Source organism: Magnolia sinica, chromosome 3, assembly GCF_029962835.1.
Source record: "Magnolia sinica isolate HGM2019 chromosome 3, MsV1, whole genome shotgun sequence".
Classification (NCBI taxonomy): domain Eukaryota; kingdom Viridiplantae; phylum Streptophyta; class Magnoliopsida; order Magnoliales; family Magnoliaceae; genus Magnolia; species Magnolia sinica.
The window spans coordinates 130,469,069-130,486,020 of record NC_080575.1 but is presented as its reverse complement, the minus strand read 5'-3'; the positions used below and the strand labels follow the sequence as shown (position 1 = coordinate 130,486,020).

At 39.1% G+C, this 16,952-nt stretch overlaps 1 protein-coding gene across 4 annotated transcripts in view; it reads right to left on the bottom strand.

Annotated features, from left to right (window-relative positions):
- LOC131241343 (E4 SUMO-protein ligase PIAL1-like) overlaps positions 1 to 16,327 on the bottom strand; it is a 45,892-nt gene extending 29,565 nt beyond the window's left edge. Inside the window, exons 1-3 of one of the 4 annotated variants that reach the window (XM_058240152.1) lie at positions 16,238 to 16,327; positions 16,024 to 16,199; positions 5,333 to 5,438 (exon numbers count right to left, since the gene is read on the bottom strand). In XM_058240152.1, the coding sequence (XP_058096135.1) occupies positions 5,333 to 5,438; positions 16,024 to 16,184 (267 nt within the window). In that variant the 5' untranslated portion in view covers positions 16,185 to 16,199; positions 16,238 to 16,327. Of the gene's footprint in view, positions 1 to 5,332; positions 5,439 to 6,322; positions 6,342 to 16,023 lie in introns of those variants that run through there. The other 3 variants (XM_058240154.1, XM_058240155.1, XM_058240157.1) reach the window with 3 other exon arrangements.
- Between the last annotated feature and the right edge of the window lie 625 nt (positions 16,328 to 16,952).

The following is a 16,952-nucleotide window of genomic DNA, read 5'->3' as shown; positions in this document are numbered from 1 at the left end:
GGGCAGTCGATACAGTTACAATGCAGCTGTATCACAAGCAAATTTCAAAACCCTACTTCTAACTCCATTTGGATCTGAGACCAAGCTATATTCTTTTGTGCCTGTTAGCATTTTGGTTGTATCGTTTGTGTTTTGTTACTTGTATATCTCTGCTTCAAGAGACCCATCATGCCTAGACCAGATTGAGTTGATCATGTACTAGCTTTGACTAATCCTTAGACCTGAGGTCATGTTGGGACTTGGTGGTCCTAGTGTTTTAGGCTTTGACCAGCCCGACAAGGTCACATTAGGTTGACATATAGTTATGGTTGGGCACATGCATTAGGATTGGTAAGAGCCACATGCTCCAACGAGGGATCCACTTGGTGAGCTGGGATACACATTTAGTGGATTGATCTTAATGTTTGGATCATCCATCAAGTGGTTTTAAAGCTAACCAGTGCATTTTAAATTTTAGATGTTTAGCGGATTGATTTTAATCGTTGATGTTTTGATTTTAACTGTTAAACTATTTTGATAGCACTTGATAAAAATCCAATGGTTGGGATCTCTTGATCCATCTCTTAGACTAGGACGGAATAGGTCAAGGATGGTGGCCACGGAAAGTGGAAGGATTTGGTCAATTTAGGTGTATGGATAGGGCAAGTTTTTAGACTTTTTATGTAGTTGGGCATACTAAAGTCTGTAGGGATGACCCGCATGGGGTTTGGGCGAATGGCTAGCATTGTGGGTTTGCTCCCCACAGACGCGAGTTCGACTTCCCTCCCTGGGATTACCCAATGCACGTGGTTTGCTAGTGACTGCAGGGATTAGTCTCGCGGCTCTCGCCTTAAAAAGGGGAGGGGACACCTTGTCGCCATTATTATATATAAAAAAAATAAAATTGTACAAGTGAGGATCACCATAATCATGTTTCCCTCTTAAACCCCAATTCCTCCTTATAAATAGATCTTATCGCAAGGCGGATAGAGTAGAGGAGAGATTTGCGGTCCCATCCCTAGGACATCTAGAGAGAGAGAGGGAAGCACTTTCTTGTTCCTATAAGTTTTCTGTGTGTAATTATTTAAGCTTTCGGTTGGGCAAATGTGTAAGCTTTCAGTGTTATGAAATAAAAATTGACTTGTCCAAAAATTCTATGTTCCCTCTCCTCCACACGTGTGCGAACGAAGATCACCCATGGATGGCTCTCAAGGTGCGCAAGGTGCAACCCTACCTTGGGCTTTGTGTGACCTTCTCTACTCTCTGCTCTTTGGGATAGATTAGAGAGAGACCTACATTGGAGGATCGGCATTGGACATCTTTTTTTCCCTTTTTTAAGGCATTGGACATTTGCAATGATCATATGGCACGAATCTGAGATAAAAATCCTATCATTAGTTTTTGGGTTTTTGGATTCTAATTGTATGTAGACAGGGGTCCTATTCTTAAGTGTAGAATGCGGAAATTTAGTAAATCTTATGCTTATATATCTTTTTAATATTTGCCAACACTTTTAAAATCTCCTATAGTTTCACTAAAAAAATCCCACCATTTTCCAAAAGTTTTCCTCAAACTACGATACATTGTGCAACATGTGATTATTTCCCAATGTTTCCCACAATATTTATGCATCCAAGGGTGTGATGCATAATGTGATATCGGTATTCAGTCATTGTTGGTAATTTTTATCCAATCAAAGAATTGTTGAACACTTGTTAGTTGCTAAACAATAAAGAACTCTTCAAGGTGCATCAATCCCTTCAATGTGGTTCTAAACATCTGTCAATATGTATCGTATCAACTATTGCGCAGTTAAGAAACAACATGTTCATGGGATGTGTAGCTGAAATCGGGATGTTGAGATGGGTGAGTACAAAGACAGGGAAGGATAGAATTATAATTGAATGCATTCAATGGAACTTAGGAGTAGCACCAATATGTAATAAGATGACGGAAAGTAGACTCAAATGGTTTGGTCATGTGCAACGGAAACAGAGAATGAGCTGGTTAGGAGTGAGTGAGTCGTAGCAAGTTGAAGGCTCTGAAAGGGCAAGGGGAAGCCCAAGAGGACGTGGGTGGAGGTAATAAGAAAGGAGCTGATAACCTACGCTCTAACTGAAGTTATGGCCCTAGATAGAGTGGAATGGCGGAAAAGGATTCATGTTGCCGACCCTAATTAGTTAGGATAAGGCTTAGTGCTTATGATTTATCATACCATCTGATATGGTTGTCAATTAGGCAACCCCAATTCACAATGAATTGGCTGATATGCACTTACTAGAACTGATTCACAAGGATATGGAAGTCAAGCATTGAAGTCCCTACTCTCCTCTTTTTCTTTCCATTATTTCGTTCTTTACTCTTGGTGGAGGGGGGATTTAGAGGTTTTTGACGATTCACTACTAGATTTGAGCAAGAAAAATGTGAATGGGAGCACATTTGGATAGATCATTGGTTAGGGATAATATTCCTCTAAGTCAAAAACATTGATCCTTTTTTCATGCAAGATTTTTATGTACACCAATACATGCCATAAACTATCAAATCATACACATTTTGACGTGAGATTACTAAGTTTTGCATGACTACATAACTTAGGGTCATTTTTTCCCACTTTTGGCTTGGTTCCTCCTTTTCTTTCTCTTATTTTTAATCCTTTCATTTCTATACACACCTATGTCAAGTTAGATCTAAAGATCTACAAAATTAAACCTATATTACACAAGTGACAACTTATTGAGGCATTTTTTAGTAACTTTTTTTTCTATTTTTTAATTATGCTATGACTTCTTGCCGATTAAAAAAATTGTATTATGGCTTTTCTCATGATAGATTCATAAAACTGTATACTTTTCGATCTCTCTTGACATCTAGTATGAATTTTCTATGATCATATTGTGACCCTCTACTCATCATTCTCTTTGGAAAAAAAAACTTTCTACTTATCATTAATATGATTCATCTAACCATCGATTATTCCCCACTATGACAAATATCGCTAAGATTTTGAAAATATTGGATTATTTTTGCAACATATTAATCAAACGATATTATCACATTAAAATCACGAGATATTCAAAATCTTGGCAAATTGTGCATCCTACTTAATGGAAAATCCCCTACTAAACAACTATAGATCTAAGATACTCCCAATACTATCAATAGAGATTCCAGTCACTCCAAATTCTCCAAAATTCTCGCCAGAAAGTCTCTCCAACAGATTCCCATCTATTAAGAAAGTCCATATTAAATAGATTCTTTGTTTAAGAAAGACTTTCCACTAGAAAATCCCACAGATAGGACCCCCAACACATACAACCACAAAAACCTCAACACAGCAAAGAAAAAAAAAAAAAAACATTGACACATGGGACATGTTTGGGGCCCAATTACTAGCCCATGACACTTTACATAAAATAAAATAAATTAAATTCCTACATTCCAAAGAAACAAAAACTGCACAGATGCTCCTTTTTTCATACGTAAATTGGACTGGATGATTGCAGTATCTGATTGTGACACCATTTTAGGCTGCATCATCACCCAGCCAGTTTGTTTTACTGACCTCAACAACACAGGCATGGTTAATCAAGATAAAGTGACAGGGTCAAAGTTTCTGTGCGAAGCATCAACATTTCTTATAATTTCTCACCCAAGCAGGGTGTCCCGTATCCGATACGATACGGGAAACGCCCCCTGTGACCGTAACAGCTGTTACGGGGCCGTAACGGGCCATAATGGCCCCGTAACGGCTGTTACGGTCCTAAAGAAAATAGGAAAAAAAAAAAAAAACATACCTTTTTTTTTCTTTCTTTTCTTCTGCTTCTTCTTCTTCTTCTTCTCTCTCTCTCTCTCTCTCTCTCTCTCTCTCTCTCTCTCTCTCTCTCTCTTTTCTTTTCAGTTTCCCTCTCTCTCTTCTTTTTCATTTCAGTATCGAAAACAGAATGGACTGTGTGGCTGTTTCACAGCCACGCACTTTAAATTTGTTTTTTAACGTGTCCTGCGGTGCACGCTGAACAATGCACTTGCACTGTTTTGTTACATGGGCACGCCTTAATTTATGTGTAGTATATCCATGCCGTCCACTATAATGTTTATTTTCCATCGAACCTGTTGATAAGGTCACATAAACTTTGACCTTGATGAAGGGATAACACAAATCGTAGCTTGATCAAAAAAAAAAAAATGTCTTAAGAAATTTTTAATGATGGGAATTAAATCCTTATTTTGTGGTTCACCTAAGATTTGGATCAGCCTCATTTTTTGGACGAGGCCCTAAAATAAGTTGGCAAAAAGGATGGCCCACATGGATATACAATAAATGCATTGAGGTGGGTCCCACTTTTAAAGGAATACTCACTAGTGGTCCACCGAAGATTTAGATCTACCTGAATTTTTGGACCATGCCTTAAAATGAGTTGGCAAAACAGATTGATGGCATTGATATACAAATAGAGGTAGCCCGCCTGGCCCACTAGTGGTCCACCTGAGATCTGGATTTACCTTCTTTTTTTCCAGTTGTTTTTTGAAATAAGACCATTTGATATTTTTCATTTTTCACTGTCGAATAAATGTCCACCAATCCATTAGTGGGATAAGTGCTAATAGATTGCATTAATTTGAGGTTAGTTTGGGGCATCAAATGGTCCCCGAACCAGCCCCGAATCGACAACACTATTAACCACAATTTAATTTTAATTTTTTAAAAGATTTACGGGAAAAATGATATCAAATTGTTAGGTATATGAATTACATAATAGCATACAAAAGTCCCTAAACTCCATATATTGAAATAAAATGCATGTGAGTCACAAAGTATGCAACGCACTATTGCTATAAATAAAAGGAAAACTTGAAAATATAAGATATTTTGGTATTACATTCATTATAATAAATTTATATAGATATTATATAGTTAGAAAACTAAATATAAAAGGTTTGCAATTAATTCCAGGTTGTTTGGTTCATAAATTCATCAGACAGTCCAATACAACTTCTCACCAAAGAGTAGACCGTTACACCACCATAAACATGTTCCAATTTATAAATGAATGCATATTTGGAATGCTTAGAATATTCCAGATTTAATCCATATTTTTTTGGGGAAAAAAAAAATTTGCGCTGTTACAGGCCTTATGCTCTCGTATCGCTGTTACACCCCCGTATCGGTATCGGTATCGGTGGGCACCGTTACGTCAACCGATACCGATACGGAATACCTTGCACCCAAGTCATCATCTACAACTGCTCATGTTCATTTGCAAACTCCAACACCCATGTCCAAGTCAAAATGTTGTATTGGAAAGTAAAAACTCTTACAAATGATGAAAACATCCCAAACTGATGACAATACCTGTTTTATGAGAGAAGGTAAATCATGGGCAATTGGGGGAACCTCATTGTGCGTAACTGCATGATCAATACCTCTGCATTCAGCAAAGGCAATCTTGTCAAGCTTACTACCAAGAAAATGAATGCACATAGGTAATTAGTTCATGGCCAATCAAATAAACAAAGTACAGAATGTAACATGCAAAATAGTGCTTATACCACATCAGTCTCTGGATAGATGAGAAATCACAAAGAACAATATCCTAAGTGTGTTGGTCAAATCAAAAACTAAAATATTCAAAGAGTCAAATCAAAAACTAAAATATTCAAAGATATAACTAAGGAAATAAATGCACTACACTACCAAAACATAAAAACAAATGCACAACAAAATATCACTATGAAGATGAAATTGGCAATAAAAGGAACTGATATAGCATGAAATAAGCATCAAAACCGTAAGACTCGCAAATTCCATCTATAGACTTAGGTTGAACCATTGAAGTTTGCAGGGGGGAGAAGGAAGAGGCCTGGGTGTATGATGATGCTTTGTGAGGCGTCCACTGCCGCACATTCTTGCTTCTTCTGCAGTTTCAAAGCATTATGGACTGAGATCACCTTGAAGATCAACGACACTCTGATCAGCCTCCTGACATCATTGATTTGTTGCAAAGGGAGCTAACTCCCCTTTTTCAGGTACGCTCAAAGGTTGGGAACCCCAATCTTCTATATTCATCGCCACAATATGACCCTCTTCTAATGCTTTATTTCAAGAAGCTCAGTTAATCAACCAGACATAATGACCCTTTCATACTTGAAAATATTTTTGTGAACCCCTGATGGCAAACTTGGCCGTCATCTGAGCCACATCGAGTCAATAGCTTTCGTTCGTTCATTGGTTAGAGCATACGACCAGGAAAGTGACACATTACCTCCACAGATTTCATTTGAAAGTGGTAACTAACAAATTGCCATGATTTTAACAACTCGAGATAGCATCAGGGAATCTCACCATTGATTGGAGAAAAGGCAGCATAATGCTCTAACGGTTTGACGATGAAGAAATAGCCGCATCATATGGCACTGAAGTGTCCAGAAAGCAAGCATTGAACAGAGATTGGTCTGTGGCTGACCTCATTCCCCTATTCTCTATAAAACAGGGACAATGAAAAGCCTTCATCCTGATTCCTGAAGCGAGAAAGTACAAGAGCTCAAGCTTTTAGCATTGGCATTTGAGCCGCCGAGTTTCCTTAGCTTTTAGTGCAAGTAAAGGCAACCATAAGAAGCACGCCACAAAGATGTGAATTCCAAAAGGCCCAAAAGATGGATATATGATCTACCCTGGCAGGCCCCAAAGTGTGGCCCACCCAGAGATCGAAACTGGTACATCTCACCACAACATGGTCAGACTCATTCCAACTCAATCTGATTTGGGGTTGTAAATCATCCAATCATTCCATTTGTTCTCCACTGATACCAAGTCGACTCAGTTTTGGATGATATTTAAGACTGCCCCCAAAAAGGCACGCATGTGAAGTGATTGGGCTGAACATAATTTTGTCACTCCACATCCGGACATATTTTCAAGTACCCAATGACGTCCAACCAATATGCAACCAGTCATGTTTGATAGCCTATCTTCTTCTTTTTTATTGAAAGGCAACAGCATTTATTAGAAAACCCACACAAAGCGAGAAACGAATACCAAAACAGAAACAAAAGGCACTATAAGCCAAACATAAGACAGAAATTAGCAGCTAAGTCTGCATTTACAGATCCCACCCATCCCGTGGCAAGAAACTTGATTTCGCTAATAACAGCCTCTACACTAATCTTCTAATTACAGAAGCACCGCCCATTTTGGGCTCCCCAAACAGCCCGCAGCACAGCCTTAAGAATCATCCTCCACTTAGCCTTTTCAGATTTGCTCTCTCCTCCCCCATGCCAAGCCCAAAGAAGATCATCCACCGATTCCGGCATAACCCAATCAGTCTTGAGCGAGCAAAGGAAATATTCCATTACTTTCCACACAAAAGAGCAATGAATGAACAAATGATCTATCGATTCTGATGTATGATAGCCTATCAATTCACCTATCCAACAAACAAGTATGCACTATTCACATAAAAACCAAGTTATGACCGCAGTTAACCTTATGATTTACAGTTTAAATTTTATTGTTCAAGTCAAATCTCATGCAATACTATTTGAATCTTAAGTTTTTTTTTTTTCTAAATGATATGATTGAATCTTATGTCAAGTTCATTTACCAGAAATACTAATTGAATTTTAGGAATTACCATAAATCCTACTAATCATGATTTACAGTTGGAAAAACAGGATCATTATCTGTTGGTTGAATCATGGACCTCATGGCTATGCTTTCTGCTTTTTTCTTCTGGAAGTCATATGGGGCCATCTAGACCCAAATAACATCCCCAAAACTTACATTAAGCACTTCTAAGTTACATTTTTTGAATTTTATATCTTTTCAAAGTATACCATACATGGACAACTGCAAAGATGATGGTTGTAGTGGCTAATGATGAATATGCTAACACAATTGAAATTCATTGATGATTTGACATAGAATAAAAGTTGATTGTTTCCCTCTTAAACCCTCACGTCCAAAAAGCAATACAATATCAAGGACAAGCTCCTCAAAGCCAGACAGAAGCAACCAAAGGACCAGACCAATCAAGTTATGCTTGGAATAACAAACTCCAGTGCTTCTTAATATCCACATGGGGTATTCCACTAAATTCTAGTAAGGCCAAGGAGAATCCTGTATGAAAGATGCTCTATTGATATTTCATTTGCTTCAAAAAGTCTTTGATTCTCTCTTTCCAAATCCCCCATAAGAATCAACTTCCCAATTCCATTTCCATGGGAATGGAATGGCCCATCCTTCCAACCTACAACAAGGTCTGCAGTGATGCCATTGATGCCCCAAGAAAATCCAAAGAGGTTAAAGAAGAGGCTTTTGGCATTGTGTGAGGTTTACTTTTTGCGCATCTATTTTTGAACATGATAAAACATAGAAGATTCTTCTTCTTTTTTAAGGATAACATAGGAGATTACATATATCGCACCTTTCTGTATTTCTTCTAATATTATTTTATATTTTTCCATAATTTCAAAAAAAGATGCATACAAGTGTTACAATTTCCGTTTCACAATACGCATACAACTATCCTTAAGGAATATATCTCAAACCATTCATGATTTTACAGTATGCTACAACTATCAGCCTTGATTATGACCGGTTTACCTATAGAGCACATGGATGTGGACTTTGGTGTTGCTGAATGGCGCTCATGAATAGCACTTCCAGCCAGATATGTGGTCCCTAGTCCCTACAAGGGGCATCGAGTATCTTTGCCTACGAGCTTCAAAAATTCAATAAGTTTTTAAAGTTAAGACTTTTTAGAATTTATGAGTTGCTTAATCTTCGTTTGGCTAGATTACCGAGTTAGCATAGACTGAGAAATTTTTAGCTAGTTGCAGAAAGATCTAAAACTATCTTTAGATTCCTATTGTGTAGTCAAATATGGAAACTAGAGACACAACTTTTTGTTTAGGAAATTAGATTTTAAGCTCTAAGATTAGATATAACCAATGACTCAGATCTGTTAGGAGCTTTAAGGTAGTTTTAGGGTTGTTCCTCAGCAAAAAAAAAAAAAAGTATTATATATACTTGAGGACGCTATATGACCAATTGAGTGATTAAAAAATAGTCTTTTTAGATATAAGTTCTGACTTGGAGAGGGTAAAACCCGTAGAGGTATGTTAAACGGGGTTAGTTGAAGGTGTGATTAGACCCATTTCTAGTCATTCTTCTGGATCTCCTCACTACAAAATTTCTACCATCCGACAACTTCCCTTCCCCTTCCTCAAACAGTCAAGTTGAGCTCATTTTATCTTACATGTTCCCATCAACCAGCCAACTTGTACATGAAAACAACAAGAGCAAAGGTTCAAGTATGGCAATGATGGCAATGCACCACCAACTTGTCTTTCAAGCAAGTGTGCTTCAAGCACACAGCACGCAACCAAAATAATGTGCATGAAGATAAAATGTTCAAGATAAAACTGGGAAAAAAAAACCTGCACAAGAAAATATCACAGCCAAGTTCAAGTTAGCAATAAAATGAACAAATAGAGAGAACAGAGAATCACAAATTCCATCTATTAGTTCGGTTTATGGTTTCCAGGGCAGAAGACAGCCTCAGTGTGAATATTTTCTGTAAATAAAACATGCGTTTGGCAAAATGGCTTTGATAGATTTGTGCAGCCCAAGAGTGGACATCAATGATCGATTCATAGGCAGTTACAGCGAGTAAGGCCCAATCTGTCAGTACATGTGTGCGCTCTTATCAGATTGGACCACATAGGTGACCAATCAGCTATAGTAGCATGAAGCACAAAGTTTTCGATATCAGTATTGTATCGGCTGACACGGCCATATCTATATCACTCTAATATTATATCACTCTAATATGATACGCAATACAGGACTGAAAGTGGGGGGGGGGTCATTTCAGGCTGTATCGGCCAATACGGGGGAGTACAAGCATCGATATCAGTCCTATAAGGACCGATAAAGACTCATACTGTCATACACCCATAAAGGCCCAATTTTGTTTTTTTTTCAAAAATTCACTAATATTTCTTCTTCTTCTTCTTTCATTTAAACCATGGATGAAGCTTTGAAAGTCATTTAGGCTAGATATAAACCTATTTTGGGAGATAAAAACAAATTATTTGAGTGGGATTCGATAGATCAAAGCAAAGTGGACCATTTTGGAAAAAATCTGAAAGGAGTAACCTTCACTTTATTTTTAATGTTTTCATCTTCGTTTTATTGTATTTCAATGCAATGGGCCAAAATTCAACAGATTGTGCTTGATATCTGGTCAATTAGGGCCCATTTAGTTGACAATAGGTCAAACCGACAAACAATATTCTTATCAAAGAATGTTAGAAAGAACAGAAAAGGCAGACAACATCATCAGTGAAATGAATGCGATAGATAACAAGGAAGAATTAGAGGCTATAACTGAAGAAGATCGGAGCAAAAGATTGATCCTATCAACAGAATACTCCAAATATCTTAAGGAAGATGAAATAATGTGGAGGCAAAGATTGTGAGCTTTGTGGCTGAAAGAGGGTGACAAGAACACAACATTTTTTCATGGAATCATAAGCTCTCGGGCTAGATCCAATCGCATTAGCAGCATCATAGCAGATGGCATTAGACTTGATAACAAACAGGAAGTATGTTCAACAATCGTGGAATTCTATACAAAACTGCTATCATCCGATGGGGATACGCATCCTTCTCTAGATAACTTGTCTTTCCCTCCAATATCGGAAGAGGAAAGAGATCTTTTGGAGAAGCCGGTGTCGAAGGAAGAAATTAAAGGTGTTATCAATTCGCTGGGGAGTGATAAGATTCTGGAGCCCAACGGATTCCCTATTGCATTTTCTCAAGTTTTTTGGGAAATGATAAAGCAAGAGTTAATGGATTTCAAGGAATTTTTTGAAAAAGGAAGATTTTCCTGAAGGGTTGGGAGCTACCTTTATAGTCCTAATTCCAAAGAAAGAAGTCGAGTCTTTATCAGATTTTCTCCCTGTTAGTCTCATTGGAAGCTTATACAAAATTCTAGAAAAGTTGTTAGCGAACAGGTTCAAGGTAGTGCTTGCATCGGTTATATCAAAGAACCAGGGAGCGTTTGTAGCTGATAGGCGTATCCTAGATATTGCTATTTTAGCTCTTGAATACATTGATTCAAAACACAAGAAAGGAAGGAAATGGGTGGTGTGTAAGTTAGACATCGAAAAGACTTACGATCATGTTGAGTGGAGCTTTCCTCAATACATGCTAAAAAGAATGGGATTTGGTGATTACGTGCATCCGCAAGGAATAGTCTCACCTTAAAGGGGCGGGGACACCCTGTCGTCATCAAAAAAAAAAAAAAAGAAAGAAACAATGGGATTTGGTGAAAGATAGGCTGGATGCTAGAATGTGTCTCTTCGGCTTCTTTCTTGATATTGGCGAATGGTTCTCCTAAGGGATTCTTCAACACGTCGCGTGGAATAAGGCAAGGGGATCCTCTATCTCCATACTTCTTTATAGTGGTGACACAAGCCCTCAGTGGTATGTTGTGCAAAGGTAGCCTTATTTCAGACTTTGGTCCAACCCCAACTGGGGCAAAGTTATCTCATCTTCAATTCACGGACGACACACTTATATTCTGTGAAGCGGATGAAGCTATGGTGGATAATTTCTGGAAGATTGCGGGTTGCTTCGAAATGATCTCGGGTCTAAAAATCAATGTTTCAAAGAGTGAGATGTGTGATATAGGTCTCTCTAAGGAAGAGTTATCAAATCTTGCAAATGTGTTTGGATGCAAAACAAGTTCCTTTCCATCTTCCTACTTGGGGTTGCCACTATGTTTGGGTAGGCCTCCGAAGCACTTGTGGAACAAGGTAATAGAGAGATTGCAATGGAAAAGCAAACACTCGTCCATGGCAAGCCGTATAACTCTTATCAAGGTGGCTCTCTAAAATCTTCCACTATATTATATGTCCCTAGTTAAATGTCTGATATCTGTTTTGGATAAACTTGAAAATTTACGTAGGGATTTCTCATGGCAATGAGTGGAAGAAAAAATTCAAATTCCATTTACTTAAATGGGGTGAAGTTTGCAAACCTTATGCTGAAGGAGGTGCGAGTATCAGAGCTCTAGAAGATATGAACACGGCCCTTCTCGAAAAATGGATTTGGAGATTCAGATCTAAATCCAAAAAATTATGGAGGGAAGTTTTAGTTGCTAAGTATGGCTTAGAAGCAGGTGGGTGGGAGGTCAAGAAATCATCTCTTTATAGGGCATCGGATGTGTGGAAATCCATCTCCTCAATTACTTCTAAAGTGAAATCTAGTTTGAAATTTTCCCTCAGTGGCAACTCCAATACTTGTTTTTGGGAAGATAGGTGGTGCGGCAACAATTCTCTTGTGGAGGATTTTCCTTGTTTCGCCTATCCGTCAACCAACGTATCAGTGGCATCGTGTTTTTCTTTCAAAGATGTAGGGGAGCATGGTGCCCCCCATACCGTAGAGGCCTCACCAATGAAGAGGAGCAAGATTTTTCAAGACTATCGGATCAGTTACATCTGCTTCAACCCCTCCCCGAAGTCGCGGACTCCTGGATATGGTCGGTCCCCCATACCGTAGAGACCTCACCTAGATGACATGCTTGATGTGTTGGCGAATGCTACAATTTTTTCGAAGATTGATTTGCGAAGCGGCTACCACCAGATAAGAATTCGTCCTAGAGATGAATGGAAAACTGCTTTCAAGACAAAGGATGGATTGTATGAATGGCTAGTTATGCCCTTCGGCTTGACAAATGCACCTAACACATTCATGCGGGTGATGACGCAAATTCTACAACCATTCATTGGCAAGTTTGTCGTCGTATACTTTGATGATATCCTCATCTATAGCCGTTCACGAGAAGATCATCTGGACCATCTTTGCCAAGTAATGAAAGTACTACGCCATGAGAAACTCTACATCATTTTGAAGAAGTGTACCTTCATGAGTTCTAGCGTGGTCTTTCTGAGGTTTGTCGTTTCAGTAGAGGGTGTGAAGGCTGATTCAAAGAAGATGAGGGCCATTGTTGAACGGTCTACTCCCATAAACATTCATGAGGTTCGCAATTTTTATGTGGTTACGACATTTTATCGAAGGCTTATTCGGAACTTTAGTTCCATCATGGTGCCAATTATTGAATGTATGAAGTCCAATCCATTTGAGTGGATTGAAGTAGCAACAAAGGCATTTCAAGAAATCAAGCAGAAAATGACAAAGGCTCCAATTCTTAGACTTCCTGATTTCGAAAGAGTGTTTGAAGTTGCCTGTGATGCATCGCACATAGGCATAGGTGTCCTTAGACAAGAAGGACATTCGGTGGCCTTTTTCAATGAGAAACTTGATGAGGCACAAAAGAAGTATTCTACATACGATGTGGAGTTTTATGCTATTGTACAAGCTCTGAAGCATTGGCAGCATTACCTCATTCAGCGAGAGTTTGTGCTCTATTTTGATCAGGAGACATTACGTTACTTGAATTCTCAAAAGAAGTTGAGCGTTAGGCATGCTAAGTGGAGTGCTTATCTTCACGAGTTCACATTCAACCTAAAACATCATGCTGGTATTGAAAATAAAGTAGCGGACGCCCTCAGCCAAAAATCACAAATATTGTCTACCTTATCAATTTCGGTTATTGGGTTTGAAGAACTTAAACGGGACTATGCCACAAATGATGATTTTGGGAAGGTATTTTCAGCACTCATTTCCGGTGCAGGCACCGAGTACCTAAGGTATAGCTTACACGATGGGTACTTATTCTTCGATATGAGGTTGTGTCTTCTTAAGAATTCCTTACGAGAGCTTGTTATACGAGAGCTTCATTCAGGTGGCCTGGGTGGTCACTTTAGTATCGATAAAACGATAGCCCTGGTCGAGGACCGTTTCTACTGGCTAGGTCTAAAGAAAGAAGTTGGGATCGTTGTTTGTCAATGTCGAGTGTGTCAGCTGGGTAAGGTAGCAAGCAGAATATTGATTTTTATACGCCATTACCTGTGCCAGATGCTTCATGCAAAGACATCACTCATCAGTATAGATTTTGTCTTGGGATTGCCTAAGACTCAACGTGGATATGACTCTATTTATGTTGTGGTTGACAAGTTTTCGAAGATGGCTCATTTTGTCCCTTGCAAGAAGACATCGGACGCCATGCACATCGCCAATGTTTTCTTTAAAGAGGTGGTTCGTCTACAAGGTGTTCCCAAAACCATTATATCTAATCGTGACGTCAAGTTTATGAGCTACTTCTGGCGCACCTTGTGGTCTAAGATGGGAACTAAGTTGAAATTCTCAAGTGCTTATCATCCGCAAACAGATTGGCAGACTGAAGTCATAAACCGTAGGCTTGGGAATCTACTTCGATGTCTGGTTGGTGATCATATCAGCTCATGGGACATCGTGTTACCACAAGCTGAGTTCGCTTATAACAGTTCTATGAACCATACTACGGGACTCTCCTTTCAAAATTGCGACTAGAATGTGACCGCGACAACCTATTGATTTAGTCCCACTTTCTAGTGTGACTCAATCGAGCCAGGATGTTAAAGCTTTTACACAGCATGTTAAGGAGATACATGAAGAAGTTAGGCGAAATATCACCATTAGTAATGAAAATTACAAGGAATGCGCAAATGTTCGACGACGTTCTGCACAATTCTAAGAAGGAGATAGAGTCATGGTGCAACTTAAGACTGAGCGGTTTCCAACAGGCTCTTATACAAAGCTCCACTCCAGAAAGGTGGGTCCTTACCACATCTTGAAGAAGCTAGGTGATAATGCATACCTAATCGAGTTGCCACCTGAAATGAAGATCAACCCCATTTTTAATGTGGAAGACCTTACAGTTTATCTTGGACATCACGCAAACGAGAGCACGCAACTCGAAGAAATCATTGAGGACGTATTGGATGATTAGATATTTCCACACACCAAGGGGGTATCAGAAGTTTCTTATCAAATGGAAGGGCTGACCAAGGTCCGACAACACATGGATTTCCACAGAGGATTTCAGGCGCATCAACCCAGAACTCTATGAGGAGTACATTGTCATTAACTCAATGGAGCTGAGTTTTTTCAAGTCAGGGGGAATTGATGCAATCGTCCCACATCCCACACGTGCACGCTCTGCATGTGCGTATAAGAAAATGACCACCTTCCTTTTTTAGCCCATCACCACTTTCATTTTCTTTCAAATCTCTATATTAGGAAATTTGTTCTTTCTTTCATATCTTCATTTTAGGCAGGGAATCATTTTAAATATTTTCTTGTCTAAGTATCTTCTTATTTTAGGCATTTTCTTAATTATAATGCTTTGTTATTTAGATGCTTTACTATTTTAGCAGATTTTAGATTCCATAACCTTTATTACATAATGTAAGGTTTGATTTTAAATAGGGCCTATGGCTTATGGAATAAGACGAGCTGATTAATATTCTCTTTATGAAATTCTCTTATTTTCTCCATGGTAACTGTTGAGGGGAGGGGGAGTGGTCTCTAGTTCAAGACTAGAGGACTGTTGAGCTTGCCCACAGTCTTGCATTTGTGAACTCTAGCATTCGGCTAGAGGATCATTGGGTCTTTTCCCGCAATCTCTTTCTTTTCTTATTGATTTATTTGCTTTCCCTTTCGGGTTTGCATCAATTTTTCAGTCAGACCTGTCAAACTTTAACTTGGACATGTCATTGTAAAAAAACAAAACAAAACAAAAACAGTACATTATGTTTCTCGCTGACTCATGAAGAAAAGGGAAGCGGGCATTCCAAAGAGTAGCTATGAATCAAATTTAATTTGATAAGATTTAACACTGTGTTATTAGAGAGTGGTTTGTTTACAACAGAGACCCATAGAACAGTAGGTCAATTTGAAGAATATGGTATCCGAAACTCCCAACGGTCGAAGAAGATAAGGAATCCAAGATGCTTGGTAGACAAGATTTAGAAGTGAAGAAGCAAACAGCAAAAAGAAGAAAGAAGAAAAAAGAAAGGGAAGAAAGAAAAGGAATGATAATAAAGGAGAAAAACAATGTGGAGAAGAGTAAATCTGTAATGCAAGAAACATACTTGGCTAAGTGGAGGCAAGTGTAGAAGAAATCGGTGGGTTCAGAGCGAATCCCATTCTTGAAGTGGTGGGCCAAACGGTCTGCGAGAGCATGTATCCTGTGCGAGTTCACGGCCGACGCGGTTTGGATGCCGCCACCCTGTGAGGAAGCGGACACCGACATTCTCTCTCTCTCTCTCTCTCTCTCTCTCTCTCTCTCTCTCTCTGCCCTTTTACCTGCTTGCCCTTTCCCTTCCCAAGCAACGCAACTCGCTCTTTCAACGAAAGCCCACGAAACGCTCCTCCACTGCGGGGGGTACGGTTTTTATTTCTGCTGCCGCCCAGAACTGTATATAACACATGCGCTTTCTCTTCTCTCTTAATCACGGAAATGCCATCTCAATCCATGCGGTGCCTCGCTCATCCTCCCCACACGTGTCACTCATGTACCGCTGTCCGCGACGAGGATTTCCTGCGAAAGTCTTTCGCAGGAAGTTCCTGTGCTGGGATGCAAGGTGGGGGCCACTGTGATGTTTTTGAGAAATCTAACCCGTTCATCCATATTTTGAGCTCATTTTAGTACATGCGACTAAAAATAAGGAGGATACAAGACTCAAGTGGGCTATACTATATGAAACAGTGGGGAAAAGAATGCCTACTGTTGAAACCTTCCTAGGCTCCACCTTGATGTTTATATTCCATCCAAGCCGTTTACAATGCCATTTTCACTGGGATTAAGTGAAAATACCAAAAATTAGACCGATGCAAAACCTTTGTGGCCATATAATAAACGTTTCAACGGTGGTCACTATATCTCCACTGTTTCCTCTCGTGTGGCCCATTCGAGTTTTGAATACACCTTATTTTTAGCCACATGTATTAAAATGATCTCTAAAAACGGATGGACGGTGTGGCTTTCTCACAAACATAGCAGTGGGCCCACCCAGATTCC